At 63.3% G+C, this 18,445-nt stretch overlaps 2 protein-coding genes across 2 annotated transcripts; both read left to right on the forward strand.

Annotated features, from left to right (window-relative positions):
* Nucleotides 1–442: 442 nt before the first annotated feature.
* Nucleotides 443–2,997, forward strand: PGAM2 (phosphoglycerate mutase 2). The gene is made up of 3 exons (XM_088521508.1): nt 443–862; nt 2,381–2,561; nt 2,765–2,997. Exons 1-3 carry the CDS (start codon nt 443–445, stop codon nt 2,932–2,934), a joined length of 771 nt encoding a protein of 256 aa, XP_088377634.1. The 3' UTR covers nt 2,935–2,997.
* Nucleotides 2,998–3,689: 692 nt separating this feature from the next.
* On the forward strand, nt 3,690–17,857 carry NUDCD3 (NudC domain containing 3). The gene is made up of 6 exons (XM_088521477.1): nt 3,690–3,940; nt 5,245–5,522; nt 13,234–13,366; nt 14,885–15,028; nt 17,185–17,373; nt 17,745–17,857. The coding sequence occupies exons 1-6, from the start codon at nt 3,743–3,745 to the stop codon at nt 17,853–17,855; spliced, it is 1,053 nt and encodes a 350-aa protein (XP_088377603.1). The 5' UTR covers nt 3,690–3,742; the 3' UTR covers nt 17,856–17,857.
* Nucleotides 17,858–18,445: the final 588 nt, after the last annotated feature.

An 18,445-nucleotide genomic window follows, 5' to 3' on the forward strand; every position in this document is an offset into this window, starting at 1 on the left:
GTCCATATACCCATCTGTCTGTCCATCCATCTGTCCATCCACCCCTCTGCCCATGTGTCTGTCTGTCCATCCATACGTCTATCTCTCTGTCCACCTGTCCGTCCATCCATCCACCTCTCCGTCCACCTGTCACTTTGTCCATCTGTCCATCCCTCCGCCTGTCCATCCACCCCCCGTCCATCCACCCCTCTTCCCACCTGTCGCTCTGTCCGTCTGTCCCTCCATCCACCCAAATCTCTCCGCCCACCCGCCCCGTCCATGTGTCCTGCCCATCCCCGTGCCCGCTGGCTCCCGTCCCGCCGCCCGGGACACCCGACCCGTGTCCCGTTCCCGCCCCGCGGATCTATTCCCGTCGCGGGCTCCCTATAAAGGCGGCGGGGGCGCGTGGCGGCGCTCCGCGAGCTCGCGGCACGCGCCGGGAAGGGGATCGCCCGCCGCCGCCATGAGCGCCGCACACCACCGCCTGGTGCTGGTGCGGCACGGCGAGAGCGCCTGGAACCAGGAGAACCGCTTCTGCGGCTGGTTCGACGCCGAGCTCAGCGAGCGCGGCCGCGAGGAGGCCAAGCGCGGCGCCGCCGCCATCCGCGACGCCGGCCTGGCCTTCGACGTGTGCTACACGTCGGTGCTCAAGCGCGCCATCCGCACCCTGTGGCTCATCCTGGACGGCACCGACCAGATGTGGGTGCCCGTGGTGCGCACGTGGCGCCTCAACGAGCGCCACTACGGCGGCCTCACGGGCCTCGACAAGGCGCAGACGGCGGCGCAGCACGGCGAGGAGCAGGTCAAGGTGTGGCGGCGCTCCTTCGACGTGCCCCCGCCGCCCATGGACGAGAAGCACCCCTACCACCAGGTCATCAGCAAGGTGGGTGCCCCCCGCGCCCGGGTCTGCGCCCACGGCCCTGCTTGTACCCCCCTGCACCCGGGTCTGCGCCCCTAGACCTGCTTGTACCCCCCTGCACCTGGATCTGTGCCCATGGTCCTGCTTCTACCCCCCTGCACCTGGATCTGTGCCCATGGCCCTGGTTCTACCCCCCTGCACCCGGGTCTGTGCCCACGGCCCTGCTTGTACCCCCCTGCACCCGGGTCTGCGCCCCTAGACCTGCTTGTACCCCCCTGCACCTGGATCTGTGCTCATGGTCCTGCTTTTACCCCCCTGCACCTGGGTCTGCGCCCCTAGACCTGCTTCTACCCCCCTGCACCCAGATCTGTGCCCCCCCTGCACCCAGGTCTTCACCCATGGTCCTGCTTCTACCCCCCTGCACCTGGATCTGTGCCCCTAGACCTGGTTTTACCCCCCTGCACCTGTATCTGTACCCATGGCCCTGGTTCTAGCCCCCTCCAGCCGGGTCTGCACCCCTAGACCTGCTTTTACCCCCCTGCACCCAGGTCTGCACCCATGGTCCTGCTTCTGTCCCCCCTACCTCCAGATCTGCACCCCTAGACCCGTTCCTGTCCCCTCCTGCAGCTCTGTCTGCACCCATGGTCCTGCCTTTGCCCTTTTTCCACCCATTTGCACTCATAGACCTGCTCCTACCCGCCCTTGCACCTGTATCTGCACCCCTAGACCTGCTTCTACCCCCCTGTACCTGGGTTTGTACCCCTAGACCTGTTTCTGTCCCTTCCTGCACCCCGATCTGCAGCCACAGTCCTGCTTTTCCCTTCCTTGCACCTCCCTGCACCCAGATCTGCACCCATGGTCCTGCCTTTCCCCACTTAGCACCTATATTTGCCCCCATAGACCTGCTTTTACCCCCGCACCCAAATCTGCACCCCTAGATCTGCTTCTACCCCCCTGCACCCAGGTCTGCACCCATGGTCTTGCTTGTACCCCCCCTGCACCCAGATTTGCACCCCCAGACCTGCCTCTGCCCCCTTACCCCCCTGCACCCATAGTCCTGCCTGTGTCCCCCTGAATCCCTTGGTCCTGCCTCTGTCCCCCCGATATCTGCACCCGTATCCCTGCCTGCACCCCCCTTTGTCCCCCATGGGGATATTGGGGTGGGGACCTGGGGGGACGTGGCAGGAGAGGGACATGGGGGAATAGGAATGGGGGGACATGGGGAGTGGGGACATGCAGGGGCACTGGTGGGGGGGAAGGGAGAATGTGGGGACAGGGGGGATATGGAGGAGTGGGGGCAGAGGGGGACATGGAGGGGAATGGAGAGACATGGAGGGACATGGCGGAATGGGGGGCACATTGGGGAATGTGGGCATGGGGGGACATTGGGGAATGTGGGCATGGGGGGACATGGCGGGATTGGGCCGGGTGACATGGAGGGATTGGGACATGGAGGCCCAAGGAGGACATGGAGGGGAGAATCCAGGGGCTGCCCCCGTCCGCGGGGGTGACGGGGACCCCCCAACGCGCGTCCCCCGCCAGGACCGGCGCTACGCGGGGCTGCACCCCGGCGAGCTGCCGGCGTGCGAGAGCCTCAAGGACACGATCGCGCGCGCGCTGCCCTTCTGGAACGAGCACATCGCGCCCCAGATCAAGGCCGGCAAGCGGGTCCTCATCGCCGCGCACGGCAACAGCCTCCGCGGCATCGTCAAACACCTCGAAGGTGGGTGACGAGGCGGCCCCCCGCGCGTCCCCCCGGGTCACCGCCCGCGTGCGGTGCCACCACCCTCAAGCCATGAAGGTCAGGGCTATTTCCAGCCCCGCGTGGCCTTTTGCTGGCCCGGCTCGGGTTTCCCCCGCGGTTTGGGGATGGGACGGGGGGGGGGTCCGATGTGACGCGTGTCCCCCCCCTTCCCGGTGCCGCAGGGATGTCGGACGCGGCCATCATGGAGCTCAACCTGCCCACGGGCATCCCCATCGTGTACGAGCTGGACGCGGCGCTCAAGCCCGTCAAGCCCATGCAGTTCCTGGGCGACGAGGAGACCGTGCGCAAGGCCATGGAGGCTGTGGCCGCGCAGGGCAAGGTCAAGAAGTGACCGTCGCCGTCACCGCTGCGGCCTCCATCCCCTGTGCCCCGAATAAAGGCCCCGCCGTCCGTCCGTCCGTCTGTCCATGCGGCCCCGGGGGCTTCCAAGGGGGTTTGGGGAGGTCGCGTTGGCACTAAGGGGGGTCCCCTTGGTGACACTGGGGGGCTGGAGGTCCCCGCTCGTTGTCATTTTGGGGGCCACAGGGGGGTCCCATTGGCACTAAAGGGGTTGCGGGTGCCCTGAGTGGCACAGAGGGGCTGGGGGTCCCCTGGGCAAGAGTGGGGGGCAAAGAGTGGGTCCCGCTGGCACTAAAGGGGCTGGGGGTCCCCTTGGAAATATTAGGGGGCTGGAGGTCCCCCCTGGTTGTCACTTTGGGGGCCACAGGAGGTCCCGCTGGCACTAAGGGGGCTGGGGGTCCCCTTGGCAATATTGGGGGGCTGGAGGTCCCCCCGGTTGTCACTTTGGGGGGTAAAGGAGGAGTCGTACTGCCACTAAGGGGGCTGGGAGGTCCCCTGGGCAATATTGGTTGGGGGGGGTCGCATTGTCTCTTTTGAGGGGCAAAGGGGCCACCAAGGGGCCTGAGGTGGCCCTGGGCGGGGCACTAGGGACACTGGGCGGGGGGGTGGCGCGGTGATGGCGGCTGCCCGCAACCAACATGGCGCCCGCCGCCTCGCCTACGTCACGCGCGGCGGCGGCGGCGCTGGGGCGGGGGGAAACAAATTCCGGGCGGGCCGCCGGGCGGAAGTGCCGGCGTGGGGGCGGACCGGAAGCGGCGCGGTTGCCGTGACAGCGGCGGGGCGGGAGGCCGGCGGGCGCCATGGAGGCCGCGGCGGCGCTGAGCGACATGTACGACCCGGCGCTGCTGGGCATCCTGCAGCACGTCGGCAGCGTGGAGGAGTTCCTGCGCGTGCTCTTCGGCTTCCTCTACCGCAAGACCGACTTCTACCGCCTGCTGCGGCGGCCCGCCGACCGCCTGGGCTTCCCGCCCGGCGCCGCGCAGGCCATGGTGCTGCAGGTACCGGCGCCGCCTCCCCGGGCGCCGCTTGAAGCCCCGTGGTGGTTTCGTGTGTGCGTGGGGGGAGATGGCGGCAGGGGCACGGGGGCGGCTCGGGGTTCCTCCTTGCCGGGCCCTGCTGTCCCCGCGGCCAGGCCGGGTGGCCCTGCCCGTTGTGGGGGTGGCAGCCTGGGCCCCCTCCGTGTCTCCCCCGTGTTTTGGGGCCTGTTCTGGGAGGGAGGCCGCAGGGCTGCTCGCTGGAGGGAGAGGCTGCTCCAGGCCACCCCTTGTCCCCCCCTCCAGGCTCCAGGGCCCGCAGCGGTGCCACCGCTCGAGACACAGGGCCCGTCGCTCCTCCACAGGGGGATTTTTCCCCCTCTCCCGGCCCAGGGCTTTGGCCATGGCCCGCGCGGGTCTCGCGGTGCCGTCCTGCACCGATCCGCCCCTTGGAGCGGCGTTTTCGGAGGGCCAGGGAAGGCTCCGCGAGTCGCACGGTGGCCTCGTGGCCCAGGACGCCTGCGCGGGTGCAAGGGAGCGCCGAGCCGTGACCTCCTCCCTGCTTCTCCCGTTGGGATTTCTGCCCTTTAGACCGAGCTCGGCTTCCCCCGCTGCTCCCCGAGCAGCTGCTGCCGGGTTATTTTCATCGCGGCTGGGCCAAGGCCGAGGGATCGAGTCCAGGTTCGGAGCTCAGGGCCAAGGCCTGAAATCCAGGCTGAGGGAGCCACAGGGATTTGCCCCGACGTCTTTCCCTGCGACTCCTTTGGGAGAAAACATTTTCCCCCTCGGCTGGGCCTGGCCAGGGACCTTCTTACCCGCTGGGACTGGCTTTTCTCTGGCAAAATGTGTTTTTGCTGCCTGAGCCAGTCGATCTGTGTCCAAATACCCATCCGAAGTCGCTCCTCAGCGCCGGTGAAAGATCCTTCGGAGCCCATCTGCTCGCAGCCAGGCAGGCTGTCCCTGCCCTCGTCCCGTTTGTGCCTCGGCCAGTCGGTTTGGGAGCAAACGGCTCCGTTGTCGGTGTTGGAGGGTGCAGGAAGGCGGGGAGGGCTGCAATAACCAGCCCTCTCGGAGGCTGTGGGAGTGATCCCGAAAAATGGTTTCAGTGCAGGAATCCGGGCTTTCTCCAAAGACATCAGGGCACTTACTGGGGACATGTGGCCGTCGGAGCGATCGGTGCCAGGTTTGGCTGGTGGCTGAAGCAGGGGTACACGGAGCCCAGAGAGGGAACCACAGTGCCATGTGCCCCACGTATGTGACAAAGCGGCTGTCCTCCCTCTAGGCAGAGCTCGGGGGCTTCACGGTGTGCTCGGTTTGATCCCTTCCAGGCGTTCAAAGTCTTCGAGCGCATGGCCCGGCAGGACGACGAGAAGCAGCGCCAGGAGCTGGAGGCGAAGCTGAAGAAGAAGGAGGAAGAGGAGGCGGCGGCAGCGGCCAGGCTGAGCGCGTCCCCCGCGGCTCCCGAGATGGAGCCGGAGCCGGCAGCGGAGCACGAGCCGGCAGCGGATGCCGAGGGAGCGGCGGGAGCTCGGGAGCCGGCGGCCACGGCCCCGGCAGCGCCCGGTTCTTCGGCGGCGGAGCCCCCCTGCCCGGCGGAACTGCCCACGTAAGGGTCCCTCTTGCTGCTTCCTTGGTGTCCCCAGCAGCGGGGCGGGCAGGGAGATGGTGGGAGCCAGTCGGGCTCTTTGTCCTGGGGCCATCGTCCCACCTGGCTGCGCTGAGCAGGGGCCGCGGAGCTGATGGTCCCTCCTGACCATCCGGAATCCCGGCTCGTGACTCTTCAGCACAGAAACGCGGTGTTGGGCTCCCTCTCTTCCCCTGCACATCCATGTCTGGATGGTGTGAGACCTCCTGGCAGCCAGGGAATCGCGTAGGTGACACCGCGAGCTGGTGCGGGCGGCACCGAGGCCAGCGGTGTCCCCAGGTCCTTGTGGTTGGAAGAGGCCTCTGGAGGTCTTGGGTCGTCGTCTCGGCCGCCTCCGAGGACGGATCCTGGGCGGCGCTGCCTTTGCTCTTCCGCTGGCCTCTTTACCCGGGCTCGGTTGCTTTCAAGCTGGGCTGAACGCTTCTGATTTTCAAAAGATGTCCTTGTTTCCAAGCCCTCCTAGGGTGTCTGTGACAAGACTGTGTCTTGGGGCTGTCTTGCTGCTTGGGGGTTGTTTTGGTCTGACTGCTCCTCGCTTTTAGGAACCGCGTTCCGAGTGTGGCATCCTGCGCAGGTGTTCCTGTCCCCTGTCTACATGTCACCTTAACCCCAGCGGTGAAGCCATCCTGCCTTGCTTAGCCCCTGGTTTGCAGCTCCTGCGTGTCCTTGCTGCCCGAGGCAGCGTTTCGCTTCCCGCGTGGCTGTGCGAGAGGGAGCGACGCGGGATGGGAGCGGGAAGGAGGCTCAGGAAGCACCTGCCAAGTAACCCGAGCAAATGGGAAAGGGGAGAAGGGCCCTGATACGCGTCAGACGGGTCGAGCGAAGCGCAAGTGGGATAAAAATAAGCCAGAAGCCAAAAATGAAACCACCTGGAAAGCCGCGTTCCTGCTGCCTGTGCCGGCGCTGTCCTGCGCAAGAAGGATCGTCCCCGGGGCTGTCAGTCTGACGCCTCTCGCCGGCGTGGAATGAACTGAGCCAAAAAAAGCCCTGCTGGAACCGGCCCGTCTGCTTTGGCCTTGTTCCTGCTGGGCTGCAGAGCCACGGCTCCGACCTGGCTGTTTACAACCCCGCTTTATCCCAAAGGGAAGCAGGAGGGAGAGGTTTGAGTCCCTGTGTCCTGCATGGGAGTGGGCGAGTGATCTGTAGCCACCAAAAAACAGCTCTAAAGGCTGCGGGACGGAAAACGGGAGGGATGAGCAAAGGAAGCTGAGGGCGTGCGAGGGGGTAGGATGCGTCCGCGCTGGAGCCGCACGGGATGGGAGCCGAGCCCGGGAGCGTTCTGCGGTCCCGTGGTTTCGGGACGGGTTTCCCGGCTGTCCGGATGCTGGTGGATGAAAGGAAAAGGTTGGTCTGCGGCATGGAAGTAGGGCAGAGAGGCCCACCAGGTTGAGCAAAACGCTGTAATTGGTGGTGGTGCCTCTGGGGGGCACTGGAGCCCCCCGAAAGGCTCCGGGGATGGGAACAGGCACCCAGGGCCCCCTCCCCGACAGCCTATTAATAATTGAACCGGCTGCTTAATTCTGCACATCCCTTTGTGAGCAAAACCTACAGCCACCGGGCTGCTTGGGAGGGCGGTGGATAATGTGCAGCGAGGATGCAGGAAGGAGATTAAACAACAATATTTTCCATCTCCTTCCCTTCTTCTCCCCGTCTCTTCCCTGCTAAGAGAACCGCTGCCGCCCAAATCTATATAAAAACTCGCTCATTCCGTCAACCTCGCTGCGCCGGGAATGTAGGGCAGGTAACATCCCAGATCTGCCAGCTCCCATCAGAGCCGCGCTCGGCTCCTGGCTGCCGGGACACGTGTTGGGGAGCAGCTTTTCCAGGGCTGCTCTGTAAGAGCAGAGCAAAAATCAAGGCTGTGTTGCCGGCGGAGAGGGGCAGGAGAGCTCGATTCCTCGTTCCGCACGCGTCTCTCCGCTCCCTTCGCCCTCTTGCACCTTTGCATGGACAGGGATGCGGCTCCCCGTCGCCGCGGGCGGCCGCGCTCACTCCTTTTCCCCCCATCTGCTCCCTGAATCCATCCCCGCCTGAGCTCAGCGCCTAATTCCCACCACCTCCGCTTCCCGCAGCGCTCCCTCCCCTTCCCGCTTGGATTTCATCCTGCATATATTTGCCGCGTGGTGGTTAAAATAGTGCCCGGCAGCCCACGGGCACAGCCTGGCCTTGCCGTCCCTGCCGACTCCGGCTCTTGCTCCCGCTCCTTCCTTTCTCCCAGCTTTGCCGGGTGCTTTTCCCGGTAGGACAGCAGCTCGGATCGGGCCGTTTCGGAGCACCCGCCGACCCAGTTTGTGCTGCCTCCCTTTGTACAGCGCGCCGGGAGCTGGAGAGGTTCAAGGGCTCCGAATGGGAACAGCGCGTCCCAGCGAGCTCCAGGTGGGATAAGGAGGCCAGGCGGCTCCTTTATCCATCGGGAAAGGTTTGGAAGCAGCCGCTGCCACTTGAGTGGGATGAAAGGGGGCCTGGACACCCTTGTCCCCAAACCCTGGGCTGGGGGCTGCTCTGGGGGTGACAGGTGGCTGTGCTCAGCAGTGTCCTCCAAAACCCCTCGGGTGCTTTTGTGCCTCGCTGTCCCTAGCAAGAGGCAGGAGAAAATGGAAGAGAAACAGGATGATCCCGTGAGCTGCCTCCTTGGGCACCTGGCTCCCTCCCGGAGCCACCGCTTCCAGCCCGGATTCCTGCGGTGCCGTTAACCCTTGTGCCCCCGAGGTGATGTGGTGGCACTTTGGGAATTTTCCAGGAGCCTCCCGTTCCAGCCTCATTCCACTTAGCAACCACTTGGTTTGCTGCACACCCAGATGGATGGGGATATTTTTTTCCTCCCCGCTGCGAGGTGCTTGCAGGGGAATTGCAGTGCAGGCTCCTTCTCCCAGGGCTTTTGGGGAAGGGTGGGGAATTTCGCCGCTTCCAGTCCCATCTGCGGAGGGAAAGCGGGTGGCCGTGGTGGGCGCTGGCAGCCGTGCTTCGACTCGGAGGCTCGGTGATCCCAAGCGATCCCGGTGCTCCCACGGCTGCTCCTGCTCGGCACCGGCTGGACCAGAAGCCGGTGAAACCGGTTTCCTTCCCCGACGTCCCTTAAGGCTTTCCCGGTGAGCTCAGAGCGCCGACTGCGCCGTCCCCTTCCAGCCTGACCCAGAAAGCTGGTGCCGACACCGATCATTTTCCACGTTTACGGGCAAGTCCGGCCTGGTTCCCATTCCAAGATGCCACAGGGAATTCCCCCGGCGCTGCCGCGTCCCCGTCGGGAGCAGCAGCCAGCCAGAGCTGCGTGACCTGCTCCGCGCCGCTCCATCTGCTCCCAGCTCCGGGCTCCAGCAGTGGCAGAAGGGCATGGGACGAGCGCCTCCGAATACCCTCCAAATATTTCCCGCTGCCTCCGGCAAGTTGCGGTTCGGTGGCTTCCTTGGCTGGAGAGAGCGCTCGGCCTGCAGCACCTCTCACGTTTTTGGATTCCTCTCTCTGGATTTCAGCCCTCGCGAGCCGCCGGCGCCCGCGGCGTCCTGCAGCACGGAGTCCCCGAGGAAACCCCTTGCTTTGGAAACGCTCCTGTAGCTGGAAAAACAGAGAGTGCTCCTTGCCCTTCTCCAGCTCGCGCGATTTCTAGTCCTGTTCTGTCTGTTTTGGTGCCCGTTCGTCCCTCTTTTTGGCTGAAGAGCCCTCATGTGCTTAGGTGCATCTCACCCAAAAGTGGTTCTCTACCTTCAGCGATCCTTGGGCATGTCCTTGTCCCCCTTGATCCTCCTGGCACCTTGCGTGTGCCAAGAATTCCCCTGGGATTTGGTTTCCCCACGTGTCGAGAGGTGTCCGTGCATCCCTCTTCTCCTCCACCCTCCTGTGGATGGGAGCTGCAGCCCTGGACCATGGCCCTGCTCCCTGTTGGGGCTGGTTTTCCTCTCTGGATCCACCAAGAGCATCCGTAATTCGTCTCCTCCGCGTCTCCACGGACCCTCCGTTGTCTTCCTCAACACGGAGAGAGCAAGTCAAGAAGAGAAACCCAACTCCTCGCAAGGTGTCTGCCAAGCCTGGAACACTTGAGCCGAAGAGGAGCTTCCTGCAATCCCACCGAGGGCTCCAAGGAGCCTTTTGCAGCTGTTTGGAAATTGCCTGGGGCCCAATTTTTGGATGCTTCAAGGGGGGAACCTGATTCCTTGGGTTCAGCTGCTGAGCTCAGCAGTTCCCTCCGCTTGCAGTGAATTCACTCAGGGCTTCACTCGTCCTACCAAGGTGTCACTCTCCCAAATTAGGTCCGAGGACCAAAAATAACTAAATTAAAACCTAGAATTTTTATTTTTTTCCCCTCTTAACAAGCAGAAAATCCCAGAGCTGGCGGCCGAGGGACAGCGTGTGCCTGATTCTTATTTAAAAAAGGAAGAGCTGCTCGCCGAAGGAAGAAACATAACCTGGAAAACTACTGGTAGGAACGCGGGCCTGGCATCACTGTGAAATGTCAGGAGCAGACGGGCCAGGTCGGATCTGCGGCGCATGGGCAGCCAGGAGCTCGGAAAGCCACATTCGCCTGCACTTGCACACTTCAATCCCGAGGGATTTATTTGGCCTTATCCCTTTTTTCTTTTTTCTTCCCTCTCCAAGGGAGCTATAATTGAATCCAGCCCAGTTTGATGGCGCGTCGGTCTCTCCAAGGAGCCCTCCGGAGCCCAAGGTTGTGTAAGCTCTGTGCAAACAACCAAGATCCCAGGGGACTTTTCCGAACAGTAGCGTGTCCTGCTGTCCTTGACCTAAATTTCCCAGCAGCAGTGAAATCTAGTCCTCTGGTGACGACTCCAAAGCTCTCCCGTGAGCTGGCGGTGGCATTTAAACCAGCCTAATGTCACCAAGCTGGCTCTGTTGAATGGGTCCAGAAATAACTTGGAAAGCAAAAGGCTAAAAGCTCCCCGGAAGAGTGGGAGCTGGGAAAAGAGCAAGGCGCTCCTCTGGCTTCCGGGGAGAAGCAAGAGCCTGTTGGGCCTGAGGTGGGAGAAGGTCCAGGGCGAAGGGGGATTTGGGGTCTCCATTGGCTTGGGTGGCTGTTGAGTTGGGTTGAGTGGCTGCTCGGTTTTGTTGAGTTGCGTTGGGTTGAGTGGCTTCTTGGTTGGGTTGGGTTATGTTGAGCGGCTGCTCGGTTGCATTGGGTTGCATTGGTTTGAGTTGAGTGGCTGCTCGGTTGAGTTGGGTTGGGTTGAGCGGCTGCTTGGTTGCATTGGGTTGCATTGGGTTGCGTTGAGTGGCTGCTCGGTTGTGTTGGGTTGCGTTGGGTGGCTCCTTTCTTGGCTTGGGTGCTGGGGACACCACCTCGTGTGCATTGTGTTGGGGACACCTCTGCCCTGCGTCTTGGGGGGCCTTGGATCCGTCTCATCCTTGCAGCTTCCGGCCTTAGCGATGGCACCCGGGACAGGGCGCTTGGCTTGGTGCTTCCTGCTGATCCCAGCCCAGGGAAGAGCTCAGACTTTGAGGGTTGTAGAAGCAGAGCTGGCCTCGCTGCCTGGTCCACACTGACATCAAGCCCTAGTTTTGGGGGTGAAGAGGGAGGCTTTAGCTGCTTCCTCCGGCCTGTTATTTTCCATCTTTTCCTTGTGGACACGACCACCACGCCGAGCCCCTTGGATTCATGAAGATGATGCTCAGCAGCTCCGAGGTCGGGATAGGAGGCAGCTCTGGAAGCACCAATGACCGTGTGTCCATCGTGGATGTGAACGAACCTTTCCACACAATCCAGGAGGGCTCTTCTCCCCACCGGCCCATGGACACCCTGGTTGGATATGGCTAGAGGAGACCCCAAGGGTCCACAGGGCTCCGAGACCCCTCGGAGGCCAGGAGAGGGACCCAGTACCCTGCGTTCCTGCAGGGAAAATCCTTGGCAAAGAGGAGCTCTGGGAGCTGCCCCGCTTCCCGGGAAATCAAATCCTGCTGCTTCTCGCCTGAGGTCAACCTCGCAGAGCGGTGGCTAAGAAGGGCCGCGGCAACGGCTTTGCGGATGGCAGGGCTCTTCCGGAGCTGGACACGGGGAAATACGGCACGGAGAGGAATCCGGAGCGAACGGGAAGGCCGCCCTGGGGCCCGGCACGAGGAAGCTGCTCCACCGAGCGCAGAAAAGCAAAAAAAAAAATCCCCGGTTTGGCTGCTTGGCGCCGCTGCATTGTTAAAGGTTTCACCTCCCCCAAAATGACACATTGGGAGCAAAAAATAGAACAAGGCAGAACACACAGAGCCACCCCCCGGCACCAGCAGCCGGGCGCGAGCGGCGCCCGCGCCGCGTTTGCGCAATCCGGCGCTTTTCCCGGGAGCGTCGCCCTCCGTCCCGCTGGGCAGGACCCGGCCGGGAAGCTGCTGCCGGCCGGAGCCGGAGAGGAAATTCATGGAAAAGCTCCAAGAGGGGCAGGAGCTCCTTGGCAGCCAGCGGAGATGGTAGCCATGTGGCCAGAGCCGTGTAGCGGGGCCAAGGCCAGGGTGTCCTAGCCAAAATCCCGAGCATCCCGTGGCTCCGGAGCGGGATATTCCGCCTGCAAGGGGGTTTGTCGCGCTTGGACACAGCTCCCCGCCTTGGCTTCCCCATCCAGGCGCTGGGAATTTGCAACGGGGCGAGCAAGGAGCTCGGCCGGGGTGGTCGCAGGGCCCTGGCGCCCCTTGGAAGCGCTCCCAGGAATGCTGTGTCTCCTTTCCCGAGTGTCTCCTCTGTATTTTCAAGGAAAAGGGCAAGCCGGGCGGCACATCGCGGTGCCGAGTCCCTGCGTGACCTCCAAAAGCGCCTGGAAGGAGGAGCAGCTGGAGAAGCTCCGGAGCTTCCGAAGGCAGAGGTGGCTCCGGAACGCCGTCCTGCGGCCCTCCCGCTTCCCCAGGCCTGTCCCGGAGCCCTTTTCCTTTGGCCAGGGGTAGAGGGATGGATCCATCACCTCTTTCCGAGCGCTCCCAGCTCCGCATCCCAAGCTAAACGTTAGCCTGGAGACTCTCCAGCTTATCCGAGGCTGAAAGACACTCGGCCGGCAGCAGGTGCCAGGGAAAGGAGCCCGCGGGGATTGCAGTGTCTGAGGTGGGAAAAAAAGGAAAAACACCTGGATTTTGTGACCTGGATTAAGCCTTTTTGGGCCATCGCCGCCTACCTGCGTGAGGAAACGGGGGTCCTCGTGGATACGGGTTTGCACCTCCTCCCCCGGGACCGGCGCCAGCCCCGCGGGGCCGGGGCTGAGGGGGGAAAAGGCATCGGAAAAGGCGGCCCCGGCGCCCGCCCCGCGGCCCCGCTCGCCTCCCACAATCCGGGGGCGGTTTGGGAAGCGCCAGCTGGAGCCAACCGGCGCCAGCGCCTGTTCCCTGCTGCCATGCCAACCCCGTCTCCATGGCAATGGGCACCCAATGGGCGACGGCCCGGCCGGGGCAGCGTTTCGGGATGGGGGGGAGCGGGAAGTGGAAAAAAAAATAGGAAAAAAATAAATGCGGGGGTGTCGGGAAACGGGATGAGGTCCCCCAGCCCCCCCAGCACCGCTGTCCCCGGTGCAAAAGGCGCCGGGGGGTTAATTTAGTCTCGTCTCTCTTGATCACTGCTAATAAAGGCCGAGCATTAACCTGCAGCGTTAGGGATGCTCTTGGGCCAGCTCTGCCCTCTCCCTGCTCCCAATATCCTTCCCTCTTGCTCCCGAGCTGCCGGCCCCATTAACACCTCGCTCCTTTCCTTCCTCCCCAGGAGGCAGGAGCAGTTCCAGACCAATCCCGACAGCTACAACGGAGCCGTGCGCGAGAATTACGCCTGGTCCCAAGACTACAGCGACCTGGAGATTAAAGTGCCTGTGCCCAAGCACATCGTAAAAGGCAAACAGGTAAATGGGAAGGGTTGGCATTCCGGTGTCTCCTTATCCCTCCTGAGGACCCAGCTGTCCTGGGAAGCTGCTTGGAGCAGGAGGCAGCCTGGAGCTGCCGGAAGAAGATAGTTTGGGCATGGCTAGTTATCCAAGTTATTCCCAGTCATCCAAGTGTCTGGAAGAGGATAGTTTGGGAACAGCCAACTCCTTCCCCAGTTATCCACCTGTCTGGAAGAGGATAGTTTGGGAACAGCCAACTCCTTCCCCAGTTATCCAGGTGTCTGGAAGAGAACAGCTTAGGGATCTGCTCTGCCTTGGAGCATCTCTTGCCTTCCCTTTGCTCCTCTGGCCTGCAGCAGTTGGGAGGCTTGAAGCTGGTCTGGTCCCATGCAAGACCTGCCCTGCATCCCTGCTCCCAAAAGGCCCCGCGGGCGCTTCTGTATTTTTCCATTTGGGAACGCGCGCTCTCTCCCGGTCTCCTCGCTGCAGGGTGGCTGCAACCGAGGCTCCTGGTCCGTTCCCTGGCTGCAGCCCACGCAGCTCCCGCGCGTGCCAAGGAAAGGGCTGCTTGGCAGCAGCCACCCGGCCCGGAGGGGTGACAGAGCGAGCGGGGACAGCAGGGGGACCACGAGCTGTGTCGTTCCCAGTGCGTCGCTCCAATAAATCCAGGCTGTTCCTTGCAAACGGCGCCCGGAGGAATGTGTGAGCCCGGGATGCTCCCATAGGGATGGGGACAGCGGCCTCTCTCTGGGAGACGCGAGCCCCGCGGCGCCTCGAGCAATGTTTGCCACCAGCCCAAAACGGCTCCGCTGGCGCCCGGCTCCGGAGCCCCGCGGCTCCGGGAAGCCCCATTTGGCTGCCTCCCTCCGCTCGGGTTTCTCGGCTGCCTCTCCAGCCCCTTTTCCCTGCGCATCCCGCTGGAGCCGTTGGAGCTGCTCGGAGGCACCTCCTCGGCGCTCGGTTGCAAACGCTCGTCTCTGCCTGGCGTCTCCGCGGGCCCCGGCCGCCTCCTCCTCAGCATCCCTAATCGCATTGGCAGCACTGCAGCAGAATTCCTCTCTCCCGGCATTCCTTGGCCGGAGCCGATGCTTCCCTGCATGCCTCGCTCTTCCCGGAGCTCCCTTAAAGGGGTCCCCGAGCCCCAGGGAACCTCCCTCGGGATCAAGCGTGTCTCGGATTGAACCCTGCATCCCGCTGTGGTGTCCAAGGGCTCTATGGAGCCATTCCCGCTCCATGCCCCGCTCCGGACGCCGGCCTGGGGCCTCCTGCATCCCGGCTGGGGGGAGCAGGGGGCACTCGGCTCCGGCTCCAGCTCTCGCCTGCGTGGAGCTAGTGAGTCACCGGCAATCTCCTAGGTAATGGATAATGCAATAACATTCGGGATGAGGGCTGCGGAGCGGTGGGGGAACTCTGGGAGACATTGCAGGCAAACGGCACCGCAATCTCCTGCCGGGATTCCCGCCCGGAGAGCCCGCTGGTCCCGCCGTCACCGGCAGCGAGGGGCCCGTCGTCCTCCTCTCCCGTGTGTTTCCGCAGGTGGCCGTGGACATCAGCAGCGGCGCCATCCGCGTGGCCGTGCTCGAGGGCGGCAGCCAGCGCGTGCTCATGGAGGGCAAGCTCACGCACAAGATCAACACGGAGAGTTCCCTCTGGAGCCTGGAGCCGGGCAAGTGCGTCCTGGTAAGGGGCCAGCCGCTCCGGCCGGGCTCGCTGCGCGGCGCTCGCGGCCGCTCCGGCTTCCAGACGGAAACCCGGAGCTGCCGCAAGCTGGAGCCGGAGCTGGACCTGCCCCACGCTCTCTTTCCCCCATTCCTGAAGGGAAGCCCTTCAGGAAGCTGCTCCCGCGTCACCTCTTTCCTCCCGTTGCTTCCCGGTCGAGGTGCTGCAAGGGCTGTCCGTGTCCGGCTCGTTCCCGGCTTCCTTGTCCCCCTCCCGGCGTGCCCAGGCTGGCCTGTGGCCCGCGTCCCCAGGGCTGTCCCCCACCTCTTGAAGTTGTCACGGGGCAGCACGTGGATGCTCAAAGCCAAGCCCTGCAGGGTGCAATTGAGTGGGAATTTCGTCCTGGATACGGAAATCCCAAGGGATGCGCGTGGAGATGCTTTGTCCGGCCGCTCCGCATGGATACGGACGTACCCTGGGACATCATCCTGCACAAACGACCTGGTGAAGCTGCTGCTAAAGAGCTTCTCCGAATCCAATAGATCACGGAGAGAGCATGAACGAGGACCCATGACGTCATCAACTTGCGTTTTTGAGGCCTTCTGCAGGTTTTTGAACATTATCTGATAAAGGAGAAGCTCAACCTGGAGAAGGAGCGGAACTGCTCAAGAGGAACCACTCCAAAGGGTCAGGCCCAGGAGTGGATTCCCAGGATCAGCCAAGGAGACGATGTTCATGAAATCCCCAACTCTGGAGGAGGTTGGGAAGCGCGCGCGGGCGGAGCGAGACCCGGGGCCTTCCGGAGCGTCCCCGGGCGGCGCGGGGAGCCATCCCGTCGTCTCCGAGCGGAGCCGGCTCCTGCCTGCCTCAAATTAGCACGAGCGCAGGGTTGTGAGGATCTCCAGCTGGCTGCCAACATATTGATGGTGGGATGAAATTTCACTTGAAGAATTGTAAGGTAACTGGAGCACAGTGAGTAATTCTCACCCGAGAGCGTCTCCTTTCCCCGTGCGCGGAGTAGCCGGGAGCGGCTCCGGATGCTCGCGGCTCATTCATCAGCAGCCGCCCGGCCACTTGTTAATGAAGAGCCAAGCTCCGGGATTCCCATAGAGTTGGCCCCTTAGAGCACCGGGATCCGCAGCGGATGGGGCCGGGTGGACCCTCCCCTTGCCAGAATTTCCACACAACTCCTGGCAACGTCCCGATGCGGCGGTTGGGAATTGCGGGGAGCTCCCAACTTCTCCAAGGAGAAGACATCTCCAAGCGACACTGGGGACATGTCAAGTGTGGACTCATGGAGCGCAGTGGAGTCATCCAAGAAGATCCCAACCTTTTTGGCACCTGGGGCACCTCAGATGCTCCCATCCCGGAGAAGAGCCCATGGGGCTCCAGTTTTGGGCCCTTCAGACAAGGGAAGCCCTTCAGGAAGCTGCTCCCGCGTCACCTCGTCCCTCAAAGCCCCCCGGGGTGCTGGGGATCGTGTCCCCAACGTGGCCCGGCCCCGCGCGCTCCCTTCTCCGCGCGCCCGCTCGCTTGGCAAGAACGGGCTGAAAATAGACCCGCGGGAGCCGGTTTTAGCAGTCGCCGCTGGGTGTTGTGCACAACACGTTTGGGATTATTTTTGTTGCTGAGGGCTTTTTTTTCCCCTTTCTTCCCTTCCTTCTCCTCTCCAACATTTGCCGTCCCCGCTCGGGTTCTTCAGTCACCAAGTCCTGCCTTGAGCTGCTCTTGAAGCCTCCAGCTCCCCGGTGTCCCTGGCCTCCGTGTGTCCCTGGAAACCCCACAGCGGCTTTCGGAGCGCGGCCGCCGTCCCGGGATCCCGCTGAGTGGGTCAAGGAGCCCGTCGCTAAACCTGGAGCCCTTGGGTTCCCATTGGAAAAGCTCATCCAAGGAGAAGAAACCAGCCCGTCAAGCTGGGAAAACTTAATGCCTTCCCTGAGCGGGAATATTTTCCCAGTTTTGCTGTCCCAGTGGGATTAAGCCCCAAGTGTCCCCTCCTGCTGCCCACGATCCTCTCCTGGCGATCCCGGTTGTTGCCCCAAATGCTCAAGTTCCCCCCAAAAAGGTGGGAGAAGCCGCGGCGGCAGCGGGAGGGTCGGCAAGCGCCGGGGCTCCGGATGAGCGGGGAGGGGACCCGGGGCCGTCGCGTCCCCTGATGCCACCGGCGCTGTCCCCAGGTCAGCCTGAGCAAGGGCGACGAGTACTGGTGGAACGCGGTGCTGGAGGGCGAGGAGCGCATCGACATCGACAAGATCAACAAGGAGCGCTCCATGGCCACGGTGGACGAGGAGGAGCACGCCGTGCTCGACCGCCTCACCTTCGACTACCACCAGAAGCTGCAGGGCAAGCCGCAGAGCCACGAGCTGGTGCGTGTCCCCGCGCCGGGCCACCTCGAGCGTCCCCTCCGCCTCGGGATGCTCCGGGCCACCTCCTCCGCGCGGCCCGGAGCGTCCCCTCCGCCTCGGGATGCTCCAGGGCTTCTCCATGGCACCTTGTAGCCATATAGTAGCCCTATGCCACCGTGTCCCTTCTCCTCCATGCTGCCTTGTAGCCACATAGTTGCCACATGCCACCGTGTCCCCGCGGAGCGGGCTGCCAGCGCGGGAGCCTTCCCCATGGGGGACAACAGCGGCACCGGGATGGGGTGGCATCTCCATGGGCACCCAAGGCGGGGGACAGCGGGGTGGGGGACACAATTTTGGGGCAAAACCAAGCGCTTCCTTTGGCCTCTCCGCAGAAGGTCCACGAGATGCTCAAGAAGGGCTGGGACACCGAGGGCTCCCCGTTCCGCGGGCAGAAGTTCGACCCCTCCATGTTCAACATCTCCCCCGGCGCCGTCCAGTTTTGACACCGGCGAGAGGAGGCAGAAGAAGAAACAAAAAAACAAACAAACAAAAAAAGGCAAAAAAAAAAGATGCAAAAAAAAACCAAAAAATGGGATTAAAAAGGAAAAAAAAAAAACACAAAAACATTCTGGCTTCTTCACTCCTTGCGTCCCTGTCCCCGTGCGGGGGGACCGGGTGGGTAGATGAGGTGAGGGGGGTGGCGGGGGGGGGAACACGGGGCGAATGGCCGTTTTGGGGGATTTTTGTCTTTTTTCCCTTTTTTTTTTTTTTTTTAAACCACCCATCCCGTCGCCACGGCAACGGCGCGGGGCCCCTCGGCGGCGCCCGCTTGTTTTGCAGGCCGGCGCGCGCGGTGACATAATGCTTATTTTTGGTGGCGGAGGCTGCCGCGCCGCGCGGGGGGGGGGACGGGGACAGGGACCCGGCCGCGGCGGTGGCAGCGGGTCCCCTGCGCCCCCCCTGTCACCCATGGTCCCCAATGGCAGCCCCCTCGTCCCGCCGATGCCCTCCTGCCTGGAGGGGCCCAGGCGTCCGGGCACCGGGGTCTGTGGTGCCCCCGACCCCTCCAGCCTTGCGTGGGGGGGGGGTCTCG

This window comes from Tinamus guttatus, unplaced genomic scaffold, assembly GCF_059628265.1.
Source record: "Tinamus guttatus ecotype Peru unplaced genomic scaffold, ASM5962826v1 Tinamus_guttatus_pri_ptg000123l, whole genome shotgun sequence".
NCBI lineage: Eukaryota > Metazoa > Chordata > Aves > Tinamiformes > Tinamidae > Tinamus > Tinamus guttatus.